General features: G+C 53.2%; 1 protein-coding gene across 1 annotated transcript in view; it reads left to right on the top strand.

The window, feature by feature from the left end:
* ft (cadherin-related tumor suppressor fat) overlaps window positions 1–25,869 on the top strand; it is a 103,462-nt gene that overhangs the window by 25,641 nt on the left and 51,952 nt on the right. Inside the window, exons 2-4 of the mRNA XM_089581999.1 lie at window positions 9,658–10,980; window positions 14,738–15,118; window positions 15,973–17,190. Of these exons, the coding sequence (XP_089438125.1) occupies window positions 9,658–10,980; window positions 14,738–15,118; window positions 15,973–17,190 (2,922 nt within the window). The remainder of the gene's footprint in view (window positions 1–9,657; window positions 10,981–14,737; window positions 15,119–15,972; window positions 17,191–25,869) is intronic.

Below are 25,869 nucleotides of genomic sequence, written 5' to 3'. Positions count from 1 at the left end.
AGTAGGAGATAGCGGTACCATTTTCGCATACTCGGAAACCGAAAGACGAAAGCAGACGACATTGCCGGCCGGCCTAGCTGCGAAAACCTGATACAGGAGGAGCCGAAAAAAACCAGAAAACTAAGGCACTCTGTTTTGAAGAACATAAAAGAAAAGGCAATCTTTTTGCAAAATAAAACACCATTATCATTATACTGCAATATCACCCAACATTTACTTTAATTTTAAGTTCTTTACTCTTTTCACTTTCGACGCACTACATTACGATACGGACGAGGAGCGCGAACAGGCGCCGCAGCCTTGGCTGCGTTGACAGCTATGTATGAAACGGAGTATAGTCCACGTAGAGGGAGAGTTTCATGCTGCGCGTCCACTGTCAGCCAAATTTAAGGTCGCTGGCTCACGAGCATCGCCATGCCAAACGCACACAGTGCGTGTCTGGCAGCGAGACAGCAGTGAGCACGTACGGGATGTTTACACTACGGAGGCGCCGCGTTCTCTCTACACACCGTGGTGTGTTTGCCGTCCTTCCTTCCTGCGCTGCTGCGGCTGGGAGGCCTCGCTTACGGCGCCGCCGACCGCCGAGAGGATTGAATTTCGAGCGCACGTGCTTCAGTCCGCCTTGGCGCGCGCTCTGCTCAAGCACACGCACACACGACTGGTTTGCTGGCTCAGCAGTGCGCACTGTCGGTGGCCATGAAGGGGCAGATGTTTGTTGTACCGTCGCGGGCCGACCAAAAGCCAGTGAGCGTCTGCTCTGTCTATCCCTATGCACAGTTCCACAGTCGTCTGGAGTCTCCCCGCACATTTCATGTTTTGTTCATTAGTTCCCCAGTCTCGCCTGAAGTTTTCACACACGTTTCGTCGTCGTCTGGCTTTTGTTCGCCCTCTCATTGGTCGGTGTCAGGTGTAGGTCCAGGCAAAAGTGGGGGACTCCGACGTCCGCTAGAAAGGGCTGGGTTCGCGAGGTGAGAATGTTCGAGCTTGAGGGAGGCGTACAGATGCACAGCCGTATGCGTGGCTCCAAGGACCAGTTTTTCAGGCCCAGCTGTGTGTGTAAGAGCCCGCGTGACGCGCGCTTGCCTGCTTCGTCGCTCGCTTGCTGGGCAATAAAATGTGTAGGCGCCAAGCGCGGGGTGAGCAGTCATTCGTGTACGGTGTTGCACTGCGGCTGTTACCTCCCAGAGGTACGAAAGCTAAACAGCAGTCGATGCGGACTTCACGGCTGGCATTCACCTGATCAGCCAGATGGTGACGGGGAGCAACCTTTACGAGTTTCTTCTGCGATTTATACCGGCCGCGGCGCCCGCATTTCGATGGAGGCAGAGTGCAGAGGGCGCCCGTGTGCTTTGCAATGACAATGCGCGTTGAAGAACCCCAGGCGCTAAGTCGTCGAAATTAGTACAGTGTCCTTCATTATGGCGTTTCTCATAGCCCATGTGCAAATTCGTACGATACCATAGCATATCATACCATATACCACATCATGCCACACCACACTACAACATACCATCCCACACCATGTACCACACCATACCACACCACACCATATATCACATCATACTAATACCACACTATGCCACACCATACCATATGCCACATCATACCTCACCACACCATACCAATACCATACCATACCACACCACATACCACACTATACCATACCACATCATACCACACCGTACCATACCATGCCATACTATACAATATATGGTTTATGGGGTTTAGCGTCCCAAAGCGACTCATGCTATGAGAGACGCCGTAGTGAAGGGCTCCGGAAATTTCGACCACCTGGGGTTCTTTAATGTGCACTGACATCGCACAGTACACGGGTCTCTAGAATTCCTCCTCCATAGAAATTCAACCGCCGCGGCCGGGATCGAACCCGCGTCTTTCGGGTCAACAGCCGAGCGCCATAACCACTGAGCCACCTTGGCGGCATACTATACAATATGCCACTACGGCTTCCCTCCACAAAGTCATGTATGTCCAAGGCACCTAGAAGGACCCGGGCGGTAAGATTCAATTCTCCTTCAGTGAAACCAAACGGAAACGTTTTGACTAAGTTATTAGAGAGCGTGCCCTTTATAGGGCAGATATTAGACTCAACGTGCAGTCTCTAAGCGACTTCTCTCAAGGGTCTTAAGGATCGACAGATCACTTACTGTATCACTACATCGCTACTCATGAGCACCGATAGTGTCAATATACCAGGCGTGCCAGCTGAAAGTAACCAAGGTTTATAAAGAGACGGTGTGTCCTAGACGAGCGAAGCCAACTGTGGGCTGCTGAGAGTAGCGTGGCCTTGTCTGTAGCTATTTTTTTTAATATAGGCTGCAGGAATAAAGTGTCAAATCAAAAATTCTAGATTCTCTTGAAAAAAAAAAAAACCTAGCCGAAATGTTTGCACAAAGGCATTATTTTCAGAGGTTTATTTACTAGCCTTAAAAAACCCGCGAAGTACAAAAGCTACCACGCGACAGCTGCTCGCGCATGTCTCTCCCAGTATACGTACAAACGTAAAGCTTCGTCGGGGACAGCGCTCCGGAGAACCCCCCTTGCGTTCGCTTACCTAGGTTACCTTGCGGTTGGTCGTTCGCATTACACACCCTGCCCATTTCTTCTGGATTTCGTCTAGGATGTCATTAACTCGCGTTTGTTCCCCGGCCTATTGTACTCTCTTGTATCTTAGCTTTATAACGCTAGGCGTATGCGCCTATCATTTTCTTTCCATACCTCGCTGCGTTGCCCTCAGTTTGCGTTCAACCCTTTTCGTCAGCCTCCACGTTTCTGCTCCATTGGTGAGTAGCGGCATGTTATATACTTTCCTGTTGAGGGTTACTGGCTGTCATTCATGATTTGAGAGTACCTGCCAAATGCGCTCCACCCCGTTCTCATTACCTACTTATTTCACTCTCATGGTCCGGATCTGCCTTAAGTAGACAACTTTTAAAGTCTCGCTGTGTATAGTAAACTGCTGGTCCCTTCCGAGACTGTCGAACACTTTTATGCGAAGCATATTGCTAGAGCTACCACTCACGCCGTCGGCGTGGGACCCCTAGACGTCACACCACGTGACACCGTGACGTCACACCACGTGACATCGGATGAGAGAGGCGGCCTCCACCTCGCGCCGTCGCCGTGGGACCCCTAGCCGTCACGCCACGTGACACCGTGACGTCGTCGTGACGATGCCATCGCACAGACGCCGGAATGTCCTCGAGCGGCATTCCCGCGCATTTCGAACGCGCGCGTTCACACTCGGTGTAGGTGAAACGCTCGCTCCACCGGGCAGGCAGACGCGGCTTCCGTGGCAATCCAGGCGCTCACCCAACGCGCGTCTCGGGGCTAGTCGGCGTTCCGCTGTAGCCATGCCGTTGTCTTCCCCCACGACGAAGGCTTCTAGTGGTTGTATTAAAATGACCAAGTATGCAACCAAGGAAAGCCATGTATTACCAAGCCTAGCCACCAATATGCTTCGCATCTGACTAGGCTTAACCTTAGCTAAGCCTCAGCCATAATTTTTTTTTTCTGTTTTCTGCATACTAATTCTTAGACCTAACATTCTACTCTGCCTTCATAGGTCATCGATCATGCTTTGCATTTCGTCTCCTGAGTTAATTAGCTATATAGGCGATGCCATCAGCGAACCGTAGATTACTGAGGTATTCTCCATTAATTTTTATCCCTAATTCTCCCCAGTGATGTTATCTAATGCCCCCTATAAACACGCGGTGTATAGTACAGGGCAGATCATGTCTCGTTGCCTGAAATCCTTCCTGATCGGCATTTTATCACTTTTCCTGGGGAACAACCGCTATGGATATTTTCAAGAAATCTTAGACACGCCTCTTGTACACCCTAGTTACACAATACCTATATGACTGCTGATGTTTCGAATGAGTTAAATGCTTTCTCATAATCTATTTAGGCTATAATTTGGAAGATGGTTATAATCTGCGCTTTTATTTATCGCCTGACCGATGGTGGGAATACGGCCCATTGTCGAGTAGCCTTTCCGAAAGCCAGCCTGGTACTTTGGTTGATCTAATTCGACTAGCGATAACCTTAGTAAATATCGTGTAAACAACGGACAGTAAGCTAACTGGTCTGTAATTTTTTGATTTTGTGACGTGTGCTTTCTTTTGGATTAAAATAGTGTTCGCGTTCTTCCGAGATTCCGGTGGGTTCGAGGGTCATGAGGCACTGCGTATCCAGCACAATGTCCCCACAGTCCTTCAAAAAAATCTGCAGCTACCTGATTACCACGAGCCGCTTTTCCCCTTTGCGTTCCATGTAAGGCTTTCTTTACTTCCCCTTTCGTTACGGACGGTGCATCTAATTCTTCCACATCCAGGGCTTCATCACTAGCATCCTTATTATTTCGGCTACTGGAGAGACTGTAAACAATTCTTCAGCTATTTTAACGCGTCCTGTCACGTGTGACAGGAAAGCCGGCGTCGGCGACGACGTCGCTGGCCATGAGCGAAAAATTTACGAAAAAATCCCCAGAGAAGCAACCAAGGGGGCGGGTGGGCCACCTGGGTCACGTGACCTTATGACCTCATCATAAACTGCCCTCCGTGGCAGGTGGCAGTTAAATTAATGATTGGTCGCGATGAGTTGCCAACGAGGTGCAACCTGGGTAGCACAAGTAAAATCGATGACAGCACCTTCCATCGCAGGGCGGTGGCGTATCGCGTAGCCGCTGCACCGCTGCTCCAGGAGTGGTGTGAAAACTCCCGGGGATCTATGAATGTAAAGTAAAGAATGACCAGTTCCGCATATATGGACATTAACCAATTAACCCTGTCGCGTCATATCTTTACGGTGGAGCTTACATTTCCGCTCCAGTTTTTAGTTCTTATCCATATTCGGAATGACATTGCCCGGTTTGTCTACGAAAAATCCGCCGGCGCCAACAGATCAACCTCCCTTGCCGCTGCTTTAGACCACTCGACCATCACGCGGCCTTTATCGCCGCCTGTTAAAGGGCAACTCCGCCGTTTTTAGTGCGAAAGCCCTTGTATCCGTACTCCCGGGTTTCAGCGGTATCTGTGTGTGTGTCTGTGTGAAGGCTCTAGGTAACAAGTGTAATTGGCTCGCTGGGACAGTGGACACCTCAATCGCGCTTTGATGTACGTGGCGGTAGTGTCCATCAGAAAAAAAAAAAACACGCTTTCGCACGGTATTACATGATTAGCAATGCTAAACCACCAGCCATTTTTTTTCTACCTTCTCCGATTTTAGTGAAAATTCCACGGCATGTTCTCCGCAGTTCTCTTACCCTTTGTGACAAGTTTCGCGGCGGGGCGTTGTTTTGTTGCGGCGCAAACTGATTTTAAAATTTCCCATTTCGTGGACTCAGTCGGGGAGATTTCTACGGGCAATCTTGCGCGTGTAACGTCACCGGACGCAGGACCCTCGATATTCGCTCTCTGTTTGCTGAAGGACAAAATTAGGAGTTGGCTTGGGGTCATTTGAGACATATAATGACCCAAGCTTTCATTTGGAGTCTCCAGTTTAGCCAATCAACGCGCACACGATATATTTTGCGACAGTTTCATTACCTGGTTTTTCACCTTTTAAAATATTTCTACTTGGAATTTTGAACTTTTTTTTTTTTTGTACCGAAGCGAGCGGTCAACTCATAATGTTCGAATAACCTCCGGAGTTGGTCTTCTGACTGCCAGCCTCTCACTCTGTGCTTTGGATATAGTCGCCATCAGTTTTTATTCGTTCGCGAGTCAGTCCAAACGCAAGAGCACGCCGGCACTTGACCGTGCGAGTCCAATTTTGGACGCGTGGACCCCTCCCTCAAAAAAAAAAAAAAAATCAAGAAAGCGCAAGGAAGTGCCATCTGACGAGCATGGAGAAAGTCCGCGGGAAGTTTGAATCACCGCAGAAGGCTGGTAAAGAAATTAATTTGACGTTGGCGAGAATGAACGCAGTTTGTCAACACACGTCAACAGGAAATCCGAACCTATATGCTAACGCACTTAGCTCCGAATGAACCGTATTGATCGCCCGTTAATTTTTCGTTCTGCGAACTCTGTTAATAAATTCCGGCTCCTATTTCTATAACCTACACTCTAAACATGAATGCGCCTGTATGAGAGTAAAAAGGGAGTAAGATGTCTTCTAACGCACTCTCTATTATAAAATGGAGTGTGCTAGAGGACAGCTTACCACCTTTTTACTCCCTCCTGTTTAGAGTGTATATATGCCGTATAGTTTCCCATTGCATGACATATCCATTAGGACAGTGTACTTTTTTTTTTACTTTACTCAATGATAATTTCACATCTCCATAGAACCTTTCCACTGTCTCATCATCATGACTGGATGCAGGTGCATAGGCCAGCACAACCTTCAATCTGTGCCTCTTATTAAGCTTTATTATGAAAACTGCCATCCGCTTATTAATGCTGCAGGATTCCTCGAGTTGACAGCTGCATCCTTATTGATCAGGAATCCTCCAACTAGCTCTCGCTGGTCAGTTCAGCCAGGATAGCATATAGTATACTTACCCGCTCTTTAACACTGGGTATGCTTCATCTGTCGTCCTAACCTCACTAAGCCCTATGACATCCCATTTCTTACCGACTAGTTCCTCGATTAGCACTGCTAGGTCAGCCGCACTGGATAAGATTCTAGCGTTAAATGTTGCCAGGTTAAGGCGGCCTGTCCTGGCCTGGAGATTCTCAGCACTCTCCGCTGCGTTGCAGCTATGACCGCCGCCATGGTCAGTTGCTCCGTATAGCAGCTGGGGACTGAGGGCCGAAAGTTAATTGGTGTATTCAAATACGAGGTGGTGGCCAAGTACTGTAACACCAGGGTGGCAAAATCCTGTTCTGGTGAGGGAGGGTCCGTTGTCGGCTCTGGTCGCCGGGATCAGGCCACACCCTTGGCCTCGTTATTCAGTTCCATCGACACTCAATTTTTTTTTTCAGTGGAGAATTGCTCGGCATCGAGTTTCGAACCGTGGTCCTCTTTCACACGACGTGTACCTCTGCGCCAATGGTGCTGTAGACTCGAAAACTTACGTTGCTATAAAAATTCGTAAGGGTGGTTCTGGTAGCAGGGGGGGGAGCTGTGAATGTGTGCAACGCAGCTGTTGGGTGGCAAGCATTCGTAGGGAAGTTAGAGGTGGCGTTGACGCGAAGTCAAAGGCAACATTGGCAGAAAGTTAGAAGACGCCTTAGTCCTTGAGTAGACGTTGTTATTGGTCGATCTATATGTGGTGGTGGTAGTGATGATACTGCTCGAGCGCTTGAGACGAATCTCGCTGGAGCTGAAGCAAACGACACACTGCAGCCGGTCACGAGCACGAAACACGACAATTGGTAACTCTAAACATGCTGCCGCGAAGGTTGGTGGCTACAAGCATTTGCAGGTACCAACCGTTTAATACTTGCAAGATCGCGAAGACCGAACTACAGCGAGCGGGAGACGCAAAGAAAAAGGGGAGAAAGCAAAAGAAGTAAGAAAAAAAGGAAGAGAAAGATTACAGCCCAGTCTTCACCATTAGTTCTACTTCCCGGGCGCGCATTTCTCGCCCTCACGGTGCCAGCTGCATATACCCTCCGCGACCCGCCACTCCTTCGTTTATCATTTCTTTTCGTCCAGCCGACCCATAAACAGCATGCCAGCCATTTGCCTGCGTGAAATAATGAATAAGCCAATGCACACACACAAAAAAAAAGAAGAGGTAATACGTGGGACGAAAAATAAACGACAAAGACTAGAAACCACCGCCCCCACCACCACCACCACCACCACCACCACCTTGCGCGCGTTTCCTAAACACGTGTTCGGCGTTACATCGCATATATACGGGGCGCGGGAGGTAGAGAGAGAGACTGAGAACACAGGGTTTGCAGGGGGCAACAGGCGGCGGCGGCGGCGGAGGGAAGTTGAGGGGGGGTGGGCTAGGCTAGAGACATCCTTTTAGGCAGGAGCCCGCGCCAGTCTCTGCAGCGGCGGCGGCGGCAATGCGTGTTTAGGCAATCATGAGATCGCTTTGCATCGCCAATGTCGTGACCAGCGGGGCACGAAGGCAGCGCCGGTTCTCGCTCGAGTCAGACGCGGCGAACCTGAGTTTATGCCGCCGGCTGGCTTCGGTCGTTCTTGTGCGGGACGAGCAGCGGAGGAGGGGTGGGGGGGTGGGGGTGCTCGCCGAGCCCCGAGACATGCCGTCTCTGATGAACACCTGTCACTCATCGGTGTGTTGGCGGCGGTAGTCGCCGCCGCTGGGCGCCCGAGCGAGACCCGTGCGCGCGAGCCGCCGTAATTGTATGTGCGCGCGTAATGCGTGTACCGTACGCGTGCTTTCGTACAAGGGGGAAGGGAAGCCTTTTCCTGCCTTCCTTCCTTCTTTTCCTCGTATTCCGAGAGCGAAGCCCTGCGCGTAGCGAGAGCATGAAGGGTGCGTGTTTGTGTGCGCAGGAGAGAAAGACAGCCCGTATGCAGGGGACTGCTATTCATTAGACGCCCATAGAACTCACGCCGTGTGCGCATGTGAGGTCCGCTATATTCATTAGGCGCCCACGATTCTTGCTACTCGCGTTGCAGCGCCTGGAATGCGACTGTCAATTAAGGTGTGGCGTTTGAACGAATTGCAGTGCATTTGGTTTCGTAGAAAGCGGTTGTTCGCTATTGGGAGTATACGCTCTTCTCCCGGGCGCCAAGGCTTCTAGCGCTCTGGTGACTGACTGCACAGCGCAGAGCACAACGTCGTTTGTGACGTGCGCGCATACGTACACGAACTCGCCCATGCGCTTGTATGCCTGTGGTTTCTATTTATCATACACTGTCAGGGTCGAGGCAAATTTCGCTGTTCACCGCCCCGTGTACATATGACGCTGTAGCAACACAATCCACTATAGGGCGTGTCGCCCGAGCGTATTCTAGGGCATTCGATTTCGCACGTTCGCGCTGGGCGGATATGTATCGCGGTCTGCGCATGCGCGCCGTTGCTGTTGTGTGTACGGTGGCGCAGCGTATTTCCTCGTGCAAGCGACTGAAGTAGTCCTGCTTGTGATGGCTGATCATAGGCTACGCAGAATGCGAGCAAGGAAGGAATGAGTGATGAGGGTGCGCAAAATGATGAAAGTGGACAGTAACTGAAAGTGAAAACAGGGGAGGCGTGACCTTGTTCCAGTGGTGCGCGGCTCGCATTGACATCCCGCTATGATTACATTACGTTCATATTATGGGCTTCAGAGCTCTCTCTCTTTTTCCTTGCTTTTTCATCACAATTGTCTTGCAGAGCAACCATTGACTGCACGCGGAGTATCCATTCAGTCATGGTAGTGGAGCTTCCGCTCGCTCTGAGAACAAAGAGTCTATTTACAGGGGCCTTTGTTCAATGTCAGTAGACCGTTTCCCACATGACAGCATTCGCAATATTACAAGTTTCGTTCGAAGCCCAAAGGGATCCGATCGCGGCCGAGAAGTCACCAGCGCCAAGACGCGTGTACGACTCGACCGTCATTTAGCGCTATATTATTTTCTGCATATGCGCCAATATGAACTGCATGTTAAGCGCTCTCATTTACTTCTTTCTCATTCCCGGACCGTGTTCTTGCATGAATCTGCGGCTATGAAAACTGTCCTCGTACTGGCCCTAAAGAAGTGTGCTCACTGCCTACGCAGGTGGCTGCTCGACACCCCAACAGCCACGACAGCGACGGCCAGGACACGGCGCTGGTCGTGGTCTTCGTGCGTGAGGCTGGCCGCCCGGCGCCTCTGCGTTTCCGGGCTCCGGCCGAAGGCTACAGCTTCGCCATCGACGAAGACGGCGTCCAGCCCAGCCTGGGACGCGAGCTGGGGCGCCTGTCTCTGGAGCGCTCCGACCAGGTGGACCGGGCGCGGTTCTCCATCGTGGACGGGGACCCCCTGGGCTGGTTCCGGCTGGACCCGCTCACGGGGGTCCTCAGCACTGCCGCCCCGCTGGACCGGGAGCGCAGCCAGAGGCTCACCCTGGGAGTTGTCGCCAACACGCTCTCTTTCTTCACACGCACTAGCGTCACGGTGACCCTGCGTGACGTCAACGATAACGCGCCGCGGTTCAGCCAGCCTCTGGTGCGCCTCGGCGTCCCCGAGAGCTGGCCGCCCGGCCTGGAGCTGTACGTTCCCGACGCCAGCGACGCCGACGACGGAGTGAACGCCGAGCTGGAGTACGCGCTCGCCTCCGGTCCCGCGGTGCTGTTCTCCGTGGAGCACACAAGCGGCATGCTGAGGCTACTGCAGCCCGTGCGGCTGCAGGCGGGCAAGGAGTTCGCCCTCGAGCTTACTGTCAGCGACCGCGGCCAGCCGCGCCTCACGTCGCGCCAGAAGTTGCTCGTGACGGTGCTGGACGTGAACGACCACACGCCGACGTTCGAGAGGCCCTCGTACGAGACGTCGCTCCTGGAGCTGACCAGCGTCAACGAGCGGTTCTTTTCGCTTCGCGCCTGGGACGCAGACCACGGCGAGAACGGTCGCGTCTCGTACGAGATCTCCGAGGGCAACGACGAAGGCCGCTTCGGCGTCTTCCCCGACGGCACCGTGTACGTGAAGAAGGCGCTGGACCGCGAGTGGCGCGACCTGTACGCCCTGACGGTGGTGGCGCGCGACCACGGTGAGCCGCCGCGCTCGTCGGCCGTCTCGCTGCTCGTGCACGTGCTGGACGAAAACGACAACGCGCCGGCCTTCGACAACGCCACGTTCGTCTTCTCGCTGGCCGAGAACGAGCCGCCGGACACGCACGTGGGCAAGCTGACCGCCGAGGACGGCGACCGGGGCCGCAACGCCGAGCTCAGCTTCTCGCTGGCGTCCAACGAGAACGACTTCGTGGTGGACCCGCGGACGGGCTTTGTGCGCTCGCTGCGTTACTTCGACCGAGAGAAGCTGGTGTCGCTCACGGGACACGACTCCATCACCATGGACGCCGTGGTGCTGGACTCCGGCATCACCAGGCTGAGAGGCGAAGCAAAGGTGAGTTTCGCCCTTTCAGATGGGCCTATAGATAGCTGTAACGGATTCTTTAGGACACGCTTGGTGTTGAATTAGGGTGTTCCTGTCGATATATATCCCGTTAAATCTGTACAGGTGCCGTCGGCAGCAGTTCTTTTTGCAGAATATCCAAATATGCGCGCGTATATAAACTCGCGCAAATAACAGTGCTGTGTATGAACGCCTTTATGCATATTCCGTTAAAGAATTTGGCATTCATTTATCAAGTGAGCTCGCACCGCTCAAGATTACAATCACAGAGCCGAACCGTCGACTTGACTCTCTCTCTCTCTCTGACTGTTATGATTTGATTTTCGTGCACACATTTAGCACTGTTGTTTTGTCGATATATTAATTCGACACTACACAGCTAAAATTGACAGAATTGTTTCAGCCGTTGCAAACCATGTAATGTACTGTCGTCCACCTGAGTCGCGTCAGGGGCGGATTTATAAACTCCAAGAAGTACAGAAATACAATGCAGAATACAGAAATACAGAAGAAATACATGGTGCAAATGGAACCCCCAACTGCCTGCCTTAAATCCGCCCCCGAGTCGCGTGCATCTAGATGTATCCTGTTCTGATTTGGCTATTATAACTTTTTAACCACAAGCAAGTCTATGTTTGGCACACAAGAGTGGAACTTAAGCAGACCACTGAAAACACTTGAATCTCCGCTCTCTATACAACACGCGTTTTCCTCGCGTCACCCTCTCTTTTCCTTTTGTTCGTGTGAGCATCAAATATCTAAAGAAATTCATTCTGACATTTCAGTGCACCCTGACTCGCCCGGTCGGTGTACAAGCAAATGGCTATAGCATAAGCTCCTGCTCGGATCTGGTTCACTGCCGCACCTCTGTTCAGTATGCCCTTGCTGACTTGCTGCAGGTGGTGAGCGCGAACCAGAAAAGTCAACGACCTGGGCAGTAGCCAGTAGTAGTGGTCTGCGCAAACTAAACCTCGAAAGAGAAAGAAAAAAAGAACAACGTTATGGTTCGTGCGCAGTCGGACATCATAGTTTTGCCGCACAGGTATGCTGCGGCGTTGCTTATCTCAACGGCTCTGTGGTTTCTCGAATCCTCGCGCTCCTTCCCCCGTGTACCCTTTCGTTATAAATTCCAAAACCCCACTGGCGCAGCCGGTATTGCGAGACTAAAAGATTACGAAAAAAAAAATGACTTTCCACTGCGAAAGTTCCCAAGAACAGAAAAGCAGAGAGGGTGAACGCGGCCCCAGCTTGCGACTTCGACTGAACCGAAAACATTGAATTTGCATAAGATCGTAGTTGAAGCAAGAGAGCGTGTAAGACCGCGCGTTCCGGCTCCGTAACCATTGTTCGGCAAGCCCCGTGTGCGCACAATCTCGCATCTTCACCTTCCGCGGGCGACAGGGACAAAGACATCACCGCGCAAAACCATCTGTGTGCACACGGCGGCGGCGAACCTCTTGGGAGGAAAGACGAGAGACGAAGAAAAAAAGGCCGATTCGCTCAGCAACGCCATATGCGCCACGCCATTCGCTCGGTGCGCGATGAGCTTCGCTGGGGCCGGGGTATGGGCAGCAGCAGGACGACGGTGGAGAGGACGAGAATGGTTGTGGTGGGCTCGGCACACTCAGGGAGAGCGCACCGCCGCGCCTTCTTCTTTGTGGAGCGCCGGCGGTTCATGGACCGCAAGGGGCAGGACATCCGACTGCCGCAGTCGTGACGACCGCTCGCGCTCGCGTCAACGCCCGTTCCAAATTGTCTTGTGCACGGGATGCGCGGCAGCGAAAAAGCGCGCACTGGCGGCGTTCAGCTATATTGTGTGCGTGGCGGCTCCTATATAGCCGCGCTGTGGCGTCGTAAGGCATATACAGGGACGATTCCGCCGCCGCCGCTGCACCATGTCGTCTAGCTATGTACCCATGCGCGCGCACTCCGGCTTTCGAGCGTTGTCATACGCACGCACGCACGCGCTTTCGCAGTGCGACCCTCTGTGCGCTGCATGCAGTATGGCTACTCCTCTCCCGGCCACCACCACCATCCGCCCTCGAGACTGGCTTCTAATGATACCCTTTCAGGAAGCGTGATAGGCAGGAACCGGGAGGAAAGAAATATCAAGCCCGAGAATCACACGCACGGGGAAAATTGGCAGGTCCACCGACGCTGTCACTTGCTGGCGGGCCGAAGAAAGAGCGAGAGGGAAAGAGGAGAGAGAAGGAGAGGAAGAGGATGTTATCAAATAGCGTTCTCTGGTTGCTTTGTGTTCCCTAAACAGCCTTCGTCGGTACGCGTCGGCCGCAGTGATTTCCGCCCTGGCTGTTTGTTTACTCGCTGCTAGGCTTCGTGATACTCGCTTTCTTTCAATGCATGGCTGCGCTAATGGGCCGGAGTGCTTGCACAGGGGGAGAGACATCTGCGGAACATGCTTCCTGTCGCGTATGGGAGCGTGTTCTTGCGGTGCGCGCAATTCACTGGAGGCCACGCATGATGACGACGACGTCGACAACGAAATAGACGTGGTGGTGACAGGTACCGTGCGACCTGCGGAGGTTCTCTTGCATGGGTGGTCTGCTTGCTTGTCCGCCGCCACTTATCGGGGCTGTCTTCTAAACACGCGGCTGCAGCTCGCCTGGGCAGCTGCGTGATGTGAGCTCCTTGTCTGCGGCTCCTTCTAACTCGGATCCCTGGTTGTTTTTTTTTTTGTTATTATTATCTTCAGCAACAGGAAGCATTCACTCGCATTACGCGCTAGAGGTTTACTTCCTTCCTACCTCCTTATGACCTATGTGCGCACAACGCGGCTTATCTGGATCCATTGTTCCTCGTGCGATATAGCTATCATATGATGACCCGTCACGCATGGATGAGAGTTCGTTGGCCCAGTGAAGTCGACTGCATGCAGTTGCTGACTTTCCAACTGCTGGATGTTGCGAATGGATCGAACTTAAAAGATCACCATTACTGAAATCACCAGCAGACATGCACGAATTTCGATCCTACAGGGTGTTATGCCCTGTCTCGCTTCCCGTGTATACTTGCGAGTTCTTCTTTCGGAAGCATTTGCAGTAGAACTTCGTTAATTCCAACTCGCTTAATTCGAACTTTCGGTTAATTCGAACTCAGACCTTCGGCCTGTTTTAATGGGAGCCCTGTCGGGCTTGACAGTACATTCCCGTGCTGCCAACCGCTTCGAAACGTACTTGAGTGTGTCTAGGGGATTTCCCCAAAGTTTAGATTGCGATATAAGGAACACTTATACCTTTAACATCCACATCAGCGTATCAAAACTCAAAAGTTCTTGGTTTTGCAGAAAAATTCGTTATGCCCGACCAAGAACCTTTCTTCAATTAGGCCTTGAACCGGAACGACTTGCTCTTCAACGCTTCAGAAATCTCCGTAAATTTCCTTTGTGTACACACGTCTCAGCACGTTCAGGCAGGCGCTTCAACTTACCGCGATTGACCCGCCGTTTTTTTTTCCTATGTATTTCAGTTCCGCGACTTTTCGTTTGCATTTTGTGGTAATGTTTATGAGGCTACTTCGGTACTATACAAACTGGGAGCATTCGGTCTATAGTTGCTGCAGGCACGTATGGTGCATGCTACAATCACTAACCGTCTCGATCACCATCCATCTCCCCCAGGAATAGGACATCAATCCGCCCTTGGTTTCAGTTTATAAAGAACACACACAAAGGGCAGTTTCAGTGCCCATCTGGAGCTGCTGGTATCCTATACACCCGCGTCCCTCGCAGGTGGTGGTGCGGATCACGGACGTCAACGACAACGCGCCAGTGTTCTCCCGGCCCAGCTACCGGGCGAGCGTGTCCGAGGCGGCCGCGCCGGGCACCACGGTGGCCCGCGTGAGCGCCACGGACGCCGACGAGGGCCGCAACGGGGACGTGCTGTACGCCATCGCGGGCGGCAACGAGGCCGGCGCGTTCGCCATGGACGAGGCCTCGGGACAGCTCAGCCTGGCCGGCCGTTTGGACCGCGAGGCGGTCGGCACCTACGCGCTGCTCGTCATCGCCAGGGACACCGGCGCCGAGCTGCGACACACCGCCACCGCCACGGTGGTCGTCCAGGTGCTGGACGAGAATGACAACGCGCCCGAGTTCGCTCCAGGCTCGCTCAGGGTGAGGCTTCGGACGTGCCTTGACTTTAACGAGGGTTTCTGTCCCGCGGGGCGTAAAGCATATTCTCATTTGTCACCAGCACACACGGCTGCACCGAATAAGCACAGTCTATGTGTCATTTCGCGAAGTGAAACTGTGCTGCTCGCGCTATATAGTTACACCAAGGATTGTTGATGCACGAGAAATGGAAGAAAGGTGCCCGTGTGCTTTGCTCGGGCAATCGCTGTGGCCACTGAACGCAACATCTTCTTGGCACAGGACATCATATGCATTTAGCAATGCATACTCACACTCACACCCACAAGTGTGAGTTTGAGTGCATGCGGGTATGAGTACGAGGGTGAGAGAGTCATTGAGAGGACAAATATTCGAGAATAAGCGTGAGTGAGACACAACCTTTCATGGTGCCGAATTGCGTTTCTTGGGCCTTGTTGTGCCAATTATTGCGTAAAAGAAATAAACAGAGCTTTTCTATATGCTTAAGGGCGCAAATCATTTGTAGGAGAAACATCCTGCACCAATAAATTGACGCCTACGGGAGACGGGGCCCAGCTTCAAGCACCGAACACTGACAAGCCCAGCTGCGGTTTTTCAAGCTGTCCGGTGACGCCGCAGTATACGAACGAAATGTGGGCCAGTGGTCTTGTGCGCTCCGTTTGAACAACATGGTGTCACGCTGTCACAAATAAATATCGGCTTACGCGTTCTAAATAACGACAAAAGGTAAATCTTGCACATGTTACGTGCTCTTAAACGGCATGGTTTGTCCCTTTTCTGGACTTTTAGTATTGAGCACGTGAATACACCGCTTGCCCTTTCTGTTGTTCTTGACCCATGCCTTTGTTATCGCACAGGCGGACGTGCCGGAGACCACTCCGATCGGTTACGAGCTGCACCGGTTTTCTGCGACCGACCGCGATTTGGGCCTCAACGGCGAGGTGTCCTTTTCCATCGCGTCGGGCAACGTGAAGGAAGCCTTCAAGGTGGACAGTGTCACGGGCGCCCTCTTCCTGGACCGGCCGCTGGATTTCGAGCAGCAGAGTGTCTACCAGCTCAACGTGACCGCCAGCGACGGCGGCTCGCCGCGCCAGGCAGTGTCCGTGGGCTTCACCGTGCGCGTGCTCGACGTGAACGACAACCCGCCGCAGTTCGCCAACGTGGCCATCGTTCGCCAGATCGAAGAAGGCCTGCCGCTGCACACGCCCGTCGTGACGGTCACGGCAGTGGACCGGGACGCCGGGGCCAACGGGAAGCTCACGTACGCCATCACGTCGCAGGAACCGCCGGGAATGCACTTCGGCGTGCGCCAGGATTCCGGCGTCGTGTTCACGGCGGCCGAGATCGACCGCGAATTCAGCGACACGTTCCGGCTCACGCTGACTGCCACGGACCAGGGTAACCCGAGCCTCTCGTCGCACAAGACGGTCACCATCATCGTAGAAGACGTCAACGACAACGCACCCACCTTCGTCTCGGTAGACGCCGGCATCCTGCCGGAGGACTCCGAGAAGGGCTACGTCATCATGAAGCTGGAGGCCGTGGACGCGGACGCCAATGCCAACGGACAGGTCACCTACGAGCTCGTTGACGGCGACAGGAGCCTGTTCTCCGTCGACCGCACCACGGGCGAGTTATCCCTGCTGCGAGCTGTGACCCGGCCGGCGGTATCCTATTCGTTAGCGGTCCAGGCGTCGGACCAGGCGGTGCCGTCGCAACGCAAGTCGTCGCGCGTCCACTTGACAGTGCTCGGTGCCAACAAGCGATCGCAGCCGTTGCCCGCCTTCTCGGCGCCGCACTATTCGGCTACGGTTCCCGAAAACCAGCCGGCCGGCACCAGTGTGCTGGCGGCCAGGGCCCAGGGTACGCCGCAGGGCCGCGTCCAGTACTTCCTCACCTCAGTGCGTGCGGCGGCCTCCGGTGCGTTGGCGGGCCGCCGATTCGCCGTTCACCGTGACTCCGGCCTTGTGACCACGGCTGCGCCGCTGGACAGGGAGGCTGGTAGCGACGTCTTTCAACTGGAGCTTCTCGCCATCGATGCTTCCGCCAAAGTGCCCAGGACTGCCAAGGCTTCGGTGAGTTAACCGTACCCCTTTATTGTACCATGAACCATTGCGCGTTCTGCCGGAGTTACTCTCATAGCTGGGGGGGGGGTGTATGGCTCCTTTCGCGGCATTGAAACTACCAGGGCTTTAACGAGTATACAACGAGAGAAGTGCTCAGGCTGGCTGCTTGGGCTCGCTTCTCGGGCTCGCTGCTCGGGCGCTGCAGTCTCGAATTGCAAGAGAATTATTGATTTCTTAATGAAATTTTAGTACCTTTCACTTCAAAGTTAGGGCCCACTTCAGTCGTTTTAATTGGCTCCGTACTCGTGACCTAGTTGCTTATGGCTGACGGGTGGTGTTCAGGAAAGTGGCCTTCGCATCTGAAGGCCTTTGATTTATAAGCCAACTTTCTGCAGAACAAAAAATAAGAAAAAAAAAGTTGAGTAGCAGCTAGTCGAAGCAGCGGAGCCGAGTATCTGCGTCGTTACAATGCAACAAGTCTATATCAATTCTATCGGCTTTTGGCCCTGTTCGCCCTTGCTTCAGAGCACCGCCGCGCGGCAGTTATCCCCCGGATCGCATGCTCAGTGGGGCGGATGACAAGAACGCAACTGAGACGTGACACTGGCTTTAGTACAAGCGACAAATGCTTCTTGCTGTGTAGGGTATTTCCCAGGCACCATTTCCTGGTCCCCGGTATCGATAGTCGTCATCAAGAAACCCGCTTAGAAAGAGTGTGTGACAGAAGTGTTGCCAAACCTGGTGCAGCCGAAGTCTCAGTGTATGGGACAGCATAGCATACAAGCCTGGCCATACATGTTTGAGTCGAGTGTGGAGACCTCACCAGGAAGTAAAAGGCAACGACGTGCATTTTAAGGTGTTGAAGAATTCAAAGCGCTATATCTACGCCCACGGCAGCCGACACCTGCGACCCAGTTGGACGTACGCCCCCCGCTATCAGTCTATTTTCTGGGTGCTGTGACGCTGCTTCAAGGAAAGCACAGTGAAATGATAGATGGCGCGAGTTCAATTAATGCAAATAGGTCGTCCATGCTGCGCCAGGCGTTCACGCTTCATTTCGCGGCGTGTGTGCGCGCGCGCAAGCGCTTGAGTACAGGGTGTGATCTTGTTTTCTCTTTCGGCATGCCTTTTTGCGCGGGACGCCTTTGCTGTAATAACAGCGAAGGTGTTGTACTTCCTCGCCGGCCTGATTAAGCGCTCGATATTGCCACCCGGTGGCGAGGGCTGCGCGAACTGTTGCGCTGCCGCATTCCGTTACGCGCACGTTTAGCCTCGAAATTCTCCGCGGCAGTGCGTTATCTGGAAATCAGTTTTGCGTCTGTCCGGTGCTCATGACCGGAACGCCAAATGGGGCGCAGAAAACTGATTTCAATAACCTAGACTTGCACTCGCGAGTCTCTTAACCGAGACTATGAAATAAGTGCACGCAGTGCGGAGGACCCGGGTTCAATACAGACGGCATCCGTGTGCTGTGCAGTGCCAGAGCACGTTAAATGGGCACTCACGACAAATTGAAGTTGGCCTGTATCGATTTGGTAGCGGGTTCTAATCGCAGAGAGGCCACGCCTCTTAAAACGGAGCCTTTATAAGCCAAAAAAATACACACACACACACAGAACGCCATCACCGGGCAATTTCGCAACTAAAATGCATGCGTCGACACCGCATTTTAGCGCGGATCCCAGAGGCTATGCCACACACCCATTCACTTCCATGCGGCGGCAACCCGTCCTTTTCGATATAGACGTCACCAATTTGAATCGAGTGGCGGGAATATTTTTAAATTGAAATTTCTCAGTCAGAAATGTGTCTTTTGCTGCCATACAAACATCAACACACCCAGAAAAGAGCCAGAGAGTCAATTTTTACAATTGGGTTTCGCCGGTCTCCGCGCATGGAGCTACGTGTTTCCTGTCTCGCTTTGCCGTTCTTGTAAAGCTCTTGGAGGATTTTGTCCCGCCTCCACCCATTCTACGCCCAGCAATTAAAATCCCAGCTTGGACCTGCCGGTTCATGTTCTTGGGTCCCGAAGAAAGAGCGCCCGAATGCAGCACGAACGAAAAGGCACTCGAGACTGCCAGGCAGGCGCTGTTTGACCTCTATGCATCATCGCCTGCCGAGCCTTTCCGCGCAGTTTTCCTGAATATTTACGCCAGGAATTTCTATTTAGGAAGAGCAGCCAAGTTACGAAGGAACCTTACACTGTACTAAAAGATTAGCGAACTCAAATTAACACAAGGCTGCAGAACAGTCGGGGCTTTTGCCAGACAAAATTCCGTGCAGGTTCGCTTCGGTGTTCACACTAGCAGTGAAACCACTCTCTCCGCGCTGATCAAAAAATTGATAATAATGGCTGCAATCTCAAAAGCTGCCGGCGAGCGGGTGCACAGACGGCCGGTAAATTTATGCGGCGGCAACTCTCGAATTCGCGCCTCATTCTCGGCTTTGGAGTCGGCGCGCTCTTCTCGCAAGGAAGCAACAGGAGGCGGCGCCGGCGGCAGTGCGCGGCTAATTGCATCTGGGCGCAACGCGGCGACAAGTGCGAATGCGCGTGCGCAGGGAGGGCGACGCGCATACCCGAACCACCCGAAGCGCGCGCCGCGCCGAAGCGAGGTCCTCCCCGCCATTCCTCCCACGGTGTGTGCGACAGTCGCGCTGAATGCAGGCCCCACGGCGCGCCCATAAACACAACTTAGCCGAGCCGTCAGGCCGCGGCCTAGGGCCCGAGTGCGGGCCGCAGATTTATTGCCCGCCGAAGACGTTTACTGGTGGCATAAAACGGAAGGGACGGGGAGGGGTGGTCGAGGGGGGCGACCAGCCCTCTCCTCCCCCTGAAGCCGGAGCAGACGCCGTCTCCGGCAGTGGTATTGCTGCTGCTCCCACAACCACGCCGATGGCGCGGGGCCGTGCACACCTGCGGGTGCGAGCCAGCCGCCTCAGTCGCGCCCTTTGTCGCGCGTACAATGCCACGGCCTGTGTGTGCCGTTTTGTTTCCCCCATCTCCCCTTCCTCGTCTTCTTCTTCGACACGGGAGGTATGCAGGTGCCCCGCGCGGGCGTGGGGTGATGCTGTGCGCTGCCGCCGGCCTAGTTCTGTGCAGTGCGCTGGGAGACGGTGCTTTGCGCTGCCTCGTGACACTGCCTGTGCTCTGGAGACTGTGTGAAATTCAACCGCCGTGTGTCTTCCCTCCGTGGTTTCGCCTTCGTGTCCGCTACTGCATTGTCTGCTGGAGACGGGACGAGTTCAGTCTTTGTCTGCGTGTGCTTGTCTGTGCGGAGTGCGCACGAGAGAGATGGAAAGCATGCTTTTGTGTCCGCAGTGACATCCTTATTATATTGGTCGCGCTCTTCAGACTCGCGTCATCAAGAGGCGGTGACCTCAGCCGAGATGTCTGTCCGTGCACGACGAGAACCATGCGCTATGCAGGAAGTAACCAAGTCAGTAGATGACGTAAGTCACAGCCGGCCTTGTTGGCGCAAAACTAGCGTTGCCTCTTGCACTCCTCCCTCCTTTTGAGCTTCTGCCTCCGCAATAAGTGAACCTTTTGAAATTTCACTTTCAACAAGTGGGGTTTCGCAAGTGCAGACGTGGGACGACCCCGCAACCAACAAACCTTGCCAGCTCTCGATTCACGTGCGCGCGTCGGCGCGCTGATAAGAGGAGCACGAATGCAGTCAAGTCTGGACTGCGCTCGCTGACACACCGTCGCACTTGTTTGCTAGTTTTGAGAAAGTCTTTGGATTTGTGACATAAACGCTCTGGCTACGGAATTTCCGTCTTCTGTCGTTGAGGGATGTTGGACTTTGTATCGTAAGGGTGTGTTTTCAGTTCAATTAAGTTTATTTGGCACCGCCAGCATGCTTCTTCGTGGATAGAATAAGCAGCTGAAGAGAAGAGGAGGCGGAGGCTCCGATCTGTGTCTCGGTAATGCAGTGTCTAGACTCAAGTGCGCCGCTGGTGCTGTGCGTTACTATAGCAACGCATAGATTGAGCCAAGCTTGAATAGTTGGGCACGCGTTGCTTCCTTACCCAAGAGCCTCCCTCCAACCGTATTGGCGGCAGCAGCAGCATCAAAAGTAGGTAAGGCTGCGAGGATCCGCACCGGAGACAACTGCTTCTGCATGGCGTCGCCCGTCGTATTTTTGCCCCGCCGAGGGACTCGCCTACGCGCGGCATGGAGCGAGCGTGGTTGCATACTGGTTTTGCTGGCAGCCGTTCTGGCCCGCCGCCTCGTTGTTCTCTTGTTCGGGATGCCTTCTTCTTCGCCGCGGAGTGGCCGTGAAAGCGTCTCCCTGCTGCGGACCCTTTCATTTGGTGGCCCCTGCTATTTCTCTCTTATCTCTTTATTATTTCTCGGAGCACACACACGCATGCATGCGGCCCTCAAGTTCGGCACAGTCTGGAATGTGGGGGCCACGAGAGGGCGTTGGTGTTGTTGTGTGGAAGCGCCGCATCTTTTGTTCCTTCCGTTTTTTTCTTCTGCCCCCCCCCCCCCCCCCCTTTTTTAAGCATGAAATGCTTTTAGCCCCCGTTGTCGGCAGTGTGGTGACGTCACGCCGAGGCCGAGAGCCATCATCCGGGCGCTGAAATCCACTCATCCGGGCATTGAAATCCACTCATCCGGGCATTGAAATCTACTCATCCGGGCACTGAAATCCAGTCATCCGGGCTCTGAAACGAGAACATCCGGGCACCGTACGAGACTTCACGAGATTTAACGAGACTCTGTAAGCCCTCCTACGCGACCGGCATGCAAGCGCCGGTTGGTCTCCAAAGGAGTCACAAAAAATAACTGCTGCCAGTGCCTTCTCAATGTTTATCAAGATATCAGTCGCTGTGCGTTTGATAATGCACGGAATTATAAGTTCCGATTTCTAATAACGCGTGCAAAAAGCACATAAATGCCACGATACACTTCGTTGTCATACGTGATCTCTTAGGGGCTTCGCGCATCGAAGCAAAGCCGCGCAGGCGCACAGGGGCCCGGGGGAGAAGCGCTGCGTTCAAAGGGCAAGGCATCGCGCCGAACGGGTGGTGGCGTTCCTCCCTTCCATTACGGTGCGGTTCGGGTGTCCACCGAGATGACAGAGAATTACTGCGCCATTTCCTTTCCTCAAAAAACCTTGCGTTCAAATGGCAAGGCATCGCGCTGAACGGGTGGTGGCGTTCCTCCCTTCCTGTACGGTGCAGTGGTGCGGTTCGGGTGTCCACCGAGATGACATTAGGCCCGTAAACATTTAATGCTTACTCTACTCTCGGTTACGGGAGAGGCAGAGATTTTTTATTTGCGCCTTCTTCTGGGCGATACTTATCTGCGGCTGTCGTCTTCGGCATAAGTTGCCAAAGGTGCGTTCGGGCCCGAAGCACGAGATCATACCTTTCCTTCTATCTCTGATGGCATAGTAAGAGGCGCCAAATCGAAGATTCTCTTTAATTCCTTGCGGGAGGCAATAGTACGAGAAACGGATGGCTGAACTAGGAATAGCAATGCGTGTCCTACTTCATTTCTTTCTCTTGCTTTTCTGTCTTTTTTCCTTCTTTTTTCGTTTTTTTTTTTTTTGCAGGCCACGCAACGAAGACAAGAAGTGTGGGAGCATTACGAAATGTGACCCGTCAGTATTTGCTCAATGCTCGACGCACTCAGTGTTCTCCTCTCACGCACGTCAGAAAAAGAGGAAAAAAAAATGGAGGGGACACTTAAGCTGGGCATGACTTGATAGAGTAATACCCTTATATGCAGAATTCGCCATTCTCTGATTCACATTCATAGATCCGTGGGAGTCCTCATACCACCCCTGGCGCAGTAATGCAGCGGTTAAGCGATAAGTCATTGCCCTGCGATGGCAGCTGCTGTCACCACGGGGCCATGCGCGACCCAGGTTCCTTTTCCCGAGCGACCAATCATTACTTGAACTGCGACGGTGGGCACTTTGCTCGAAATCCGGCGGGCAGGTTGGGACTACGCAGCAAGGTCACGTGACCTAGGTAGCCCACCTGCCTCCTAGGTTGCTTCTCTGGGTATCTTTCCTGGATTTTTCGCTCACGGTCACCGACGGCGACGCCGGATTTTCTGCGACACGAGCTCCTTAACGATACCCCGTTAAAATCGGCGGCGAAGGCGGCGATTACATGGGACGAAGAACCAGAAAGGATCAAATGATGTCAACATGGGAGACGAGAGCTTGTAATGTCTGCAAATATCGAATAGCAAGGAGTCCACAGCAGAACTAATACAAGTGCGCTCCTAACTGTACAGTGCCGGTACCACAACGTTCTTTTTTTGCTACGAAACGGTTTATCATTCCGATTCTGTGCGCACAAGGGCGCTGATGGTAGGTAAAACAGTTAAACAGTTTTGTCTCTCTGTACGTATATCAGCACCGCATTACAAGCGCTCATTTTTCCATTCGTTGCGGACATGCTTAACCCCGCAACAGGGTGTAGCCAGCTATCTACTTCCCTGTCCGCAAGGCCACGCGCTTCCTTTAGAGGCTGGGACACACACGGGGCAATACGTCCTCGCAGTTTCCGAGCGTTGAAAGGCGAAGTAACCAACAGAACGCAATCCGGTCCCTTGTCAGCCGGCGCGTCGACCTCGCCTGCAGTGCTGTGGTGTACCCCCTCGTCGTCCCGAAGGAGGGCTAGTTCGCCTCGTCGCGTCTGTCTTGCTGCTTTCCACGTACAACGTCCACGAAGCTTGGTACTGCAGAGAGCGATTAAAGGAGACAACGGGTTATCTCTACTAGGCCTCCCCTCCTTTCCAAGTCTGCCGCGCGGGCAAATTTATTGAGCCGACCGCGCCCCCTGTAATCACGCGGAGCTGGTTAGGGGCACTAATCTGCATACATAGTTCGGGGACCCCGCGTGTACAGCCGTAGAAAGCGTCTCCGCGCTCAAATAATAGTGCACGCGGCGGCGGCATTCCGTGCGAAGACAGCGCTGCGCATGCCTCCGTGTCTGCCAAGCCAAGCCGAGCCAAGCTCGCGCGAGATCGGCCGCGCCAGTCGCGCTTCCGCGGAGCCGCGCGCGTTCTCATGCCCGCGGTCGCGCGCACGGCGGCATCCTTAAACTCGTTCGTTTGCCCGAGGTTGCAACGCATCACGCGACGGTCACATTACAGCGGAAGCGTCCTTTCGGCGCGGCATTCACTCACTCCTCTCCTCCGTTCGTGTAATGATTAAGGCAGCACCCCGCCTCCTTCCCTTTCTCTTCCATTAAGTAAAAACAACATTATTCCTCCCGTTCGTTCATCATGCGCGCTTCGTTTGTGGGAGCGCTGGGGGAACGCGTCCAAGTGAAACTTGAATCAAGCGAGTGTTTATGGTGTTTAACGACTCGCGTCTCGTAACCCTTTTAGTTTTGTTTTCATGTGGAAGCCACCTTGCTTTTCCAGGACGGAAGTATGTTGGTGTGGCGCTCATCGTACTCGGTTATGACCATAGTTTTCAAGCTCCAGGAGTAAGATCTTAATCTACGGAAGCGCGTTGTTTTGAGATGATTTTTGCGCAGAAAGCAGGCTTTGTCCTTGGAAGGTTCAAGTAATGTGACGCGAATGAAAGAAAGGCTTTGCTTTATGAGAGCACTAGCTGAATTCAAAGTGCGGTGCTGATGTCACTGTCAGTGATGTTTTTTATTTGGCTTCGCTTGTTCAACACACAAACAATTCCTCTGAAGCCGGGAAAGTGAATGACCGCATGTTGTTCAGCTCCACCTGACATGTCTTGAGCGTTCATATATAGCAGTTGTCGTGGACGACTAGCCCAGCGTTCAAAAACGGTTGTGCGACCGACGCTGTTAGGTCAGAAAAAAATAAGACTACGGAACGAATTAGAATCCAAGCTGGAGTTAATGACGTCCTATAGGTAAAGTGAAAAGGGGCAAACGGATTTGTTTTGGACGTGTAATGAGAGGAACAGATAAGCCGTGGTCTTTTGGAGTGACCGAGTAGATAGGCATCGGGCAGCAGGTCAGGTGGAGAATTAGATTAGCAAATCTGCTGGGATAAGCTGGCCGCGGTCGGCGTAGACCAGGGCTAATATGCGATCAGTGGATGGTGAGGCCGTCCTGCAGTAGAACAGCAGCTCATAATGATATGGTCGTCGGACGCAACAGGCTTATGGTCTATATTTCAAGCGTAATTTAAGCACCGACGTCAGAGTGACCACAAAAGTGGCCGCCATCTTGTGGTGTACGGCCAAAGGTTGGAATACTAATGGACTTATCGCCAACTGCTCCGGTTTGAACGGCTGAGCCTATGCGCTGTACCGCAAAATAGCGCCCGTGACGTCACGTGAATACCTGTCCGATACAACTCAATAACGAAGTGGAAGGTGACCCACAAAGAAGGCCCTCCAGCCAATGCCGTCGGCACATTCTCATGACGTCGTGGTTAATCTCCTTGGACCTGCTAGCGTGACATCGTAGGGGGCGGCAGATGAAATAGGATTAACTGCGGCGTCATGAAAGTCGGCCGACGCCATTAACTGGAGGGCCTTCTTTGAAGTGCATTTACCTCTTCGTTCGTCAGTTGTATCCGACGATAGTGTGTTACACATTTTTTAGCGATTATTACGACACTTTCTGCGTTAGCCTCGTTTCTTTCATGCATTGAATTTTTTTTCCTCCACGCTATTCCTACAGCTTCTGTCGACTTCCCCCCCAACCCACCGAGAAAGTGAGCTCCGCAGC

The sequence above is a fragment of the Amblyomma mixtum genome, chromosome 1 (genome assembly GCF_055824585.1).
Source record: "Amblyomma mixtum isolate Tamu chromosome 1, ASM5582458v1, whole genome shotgun sequence".
Classification (NCBI taxonomy): Eukaryota; Metazoa; Arthropoda; class Arachnida; order Ixodida; family Ixodidae; genus Amblyomma; species Amblyomma mixtum.
This window is presented reverse-complemented; position numbering and strand designations above follow the sequence as displayed.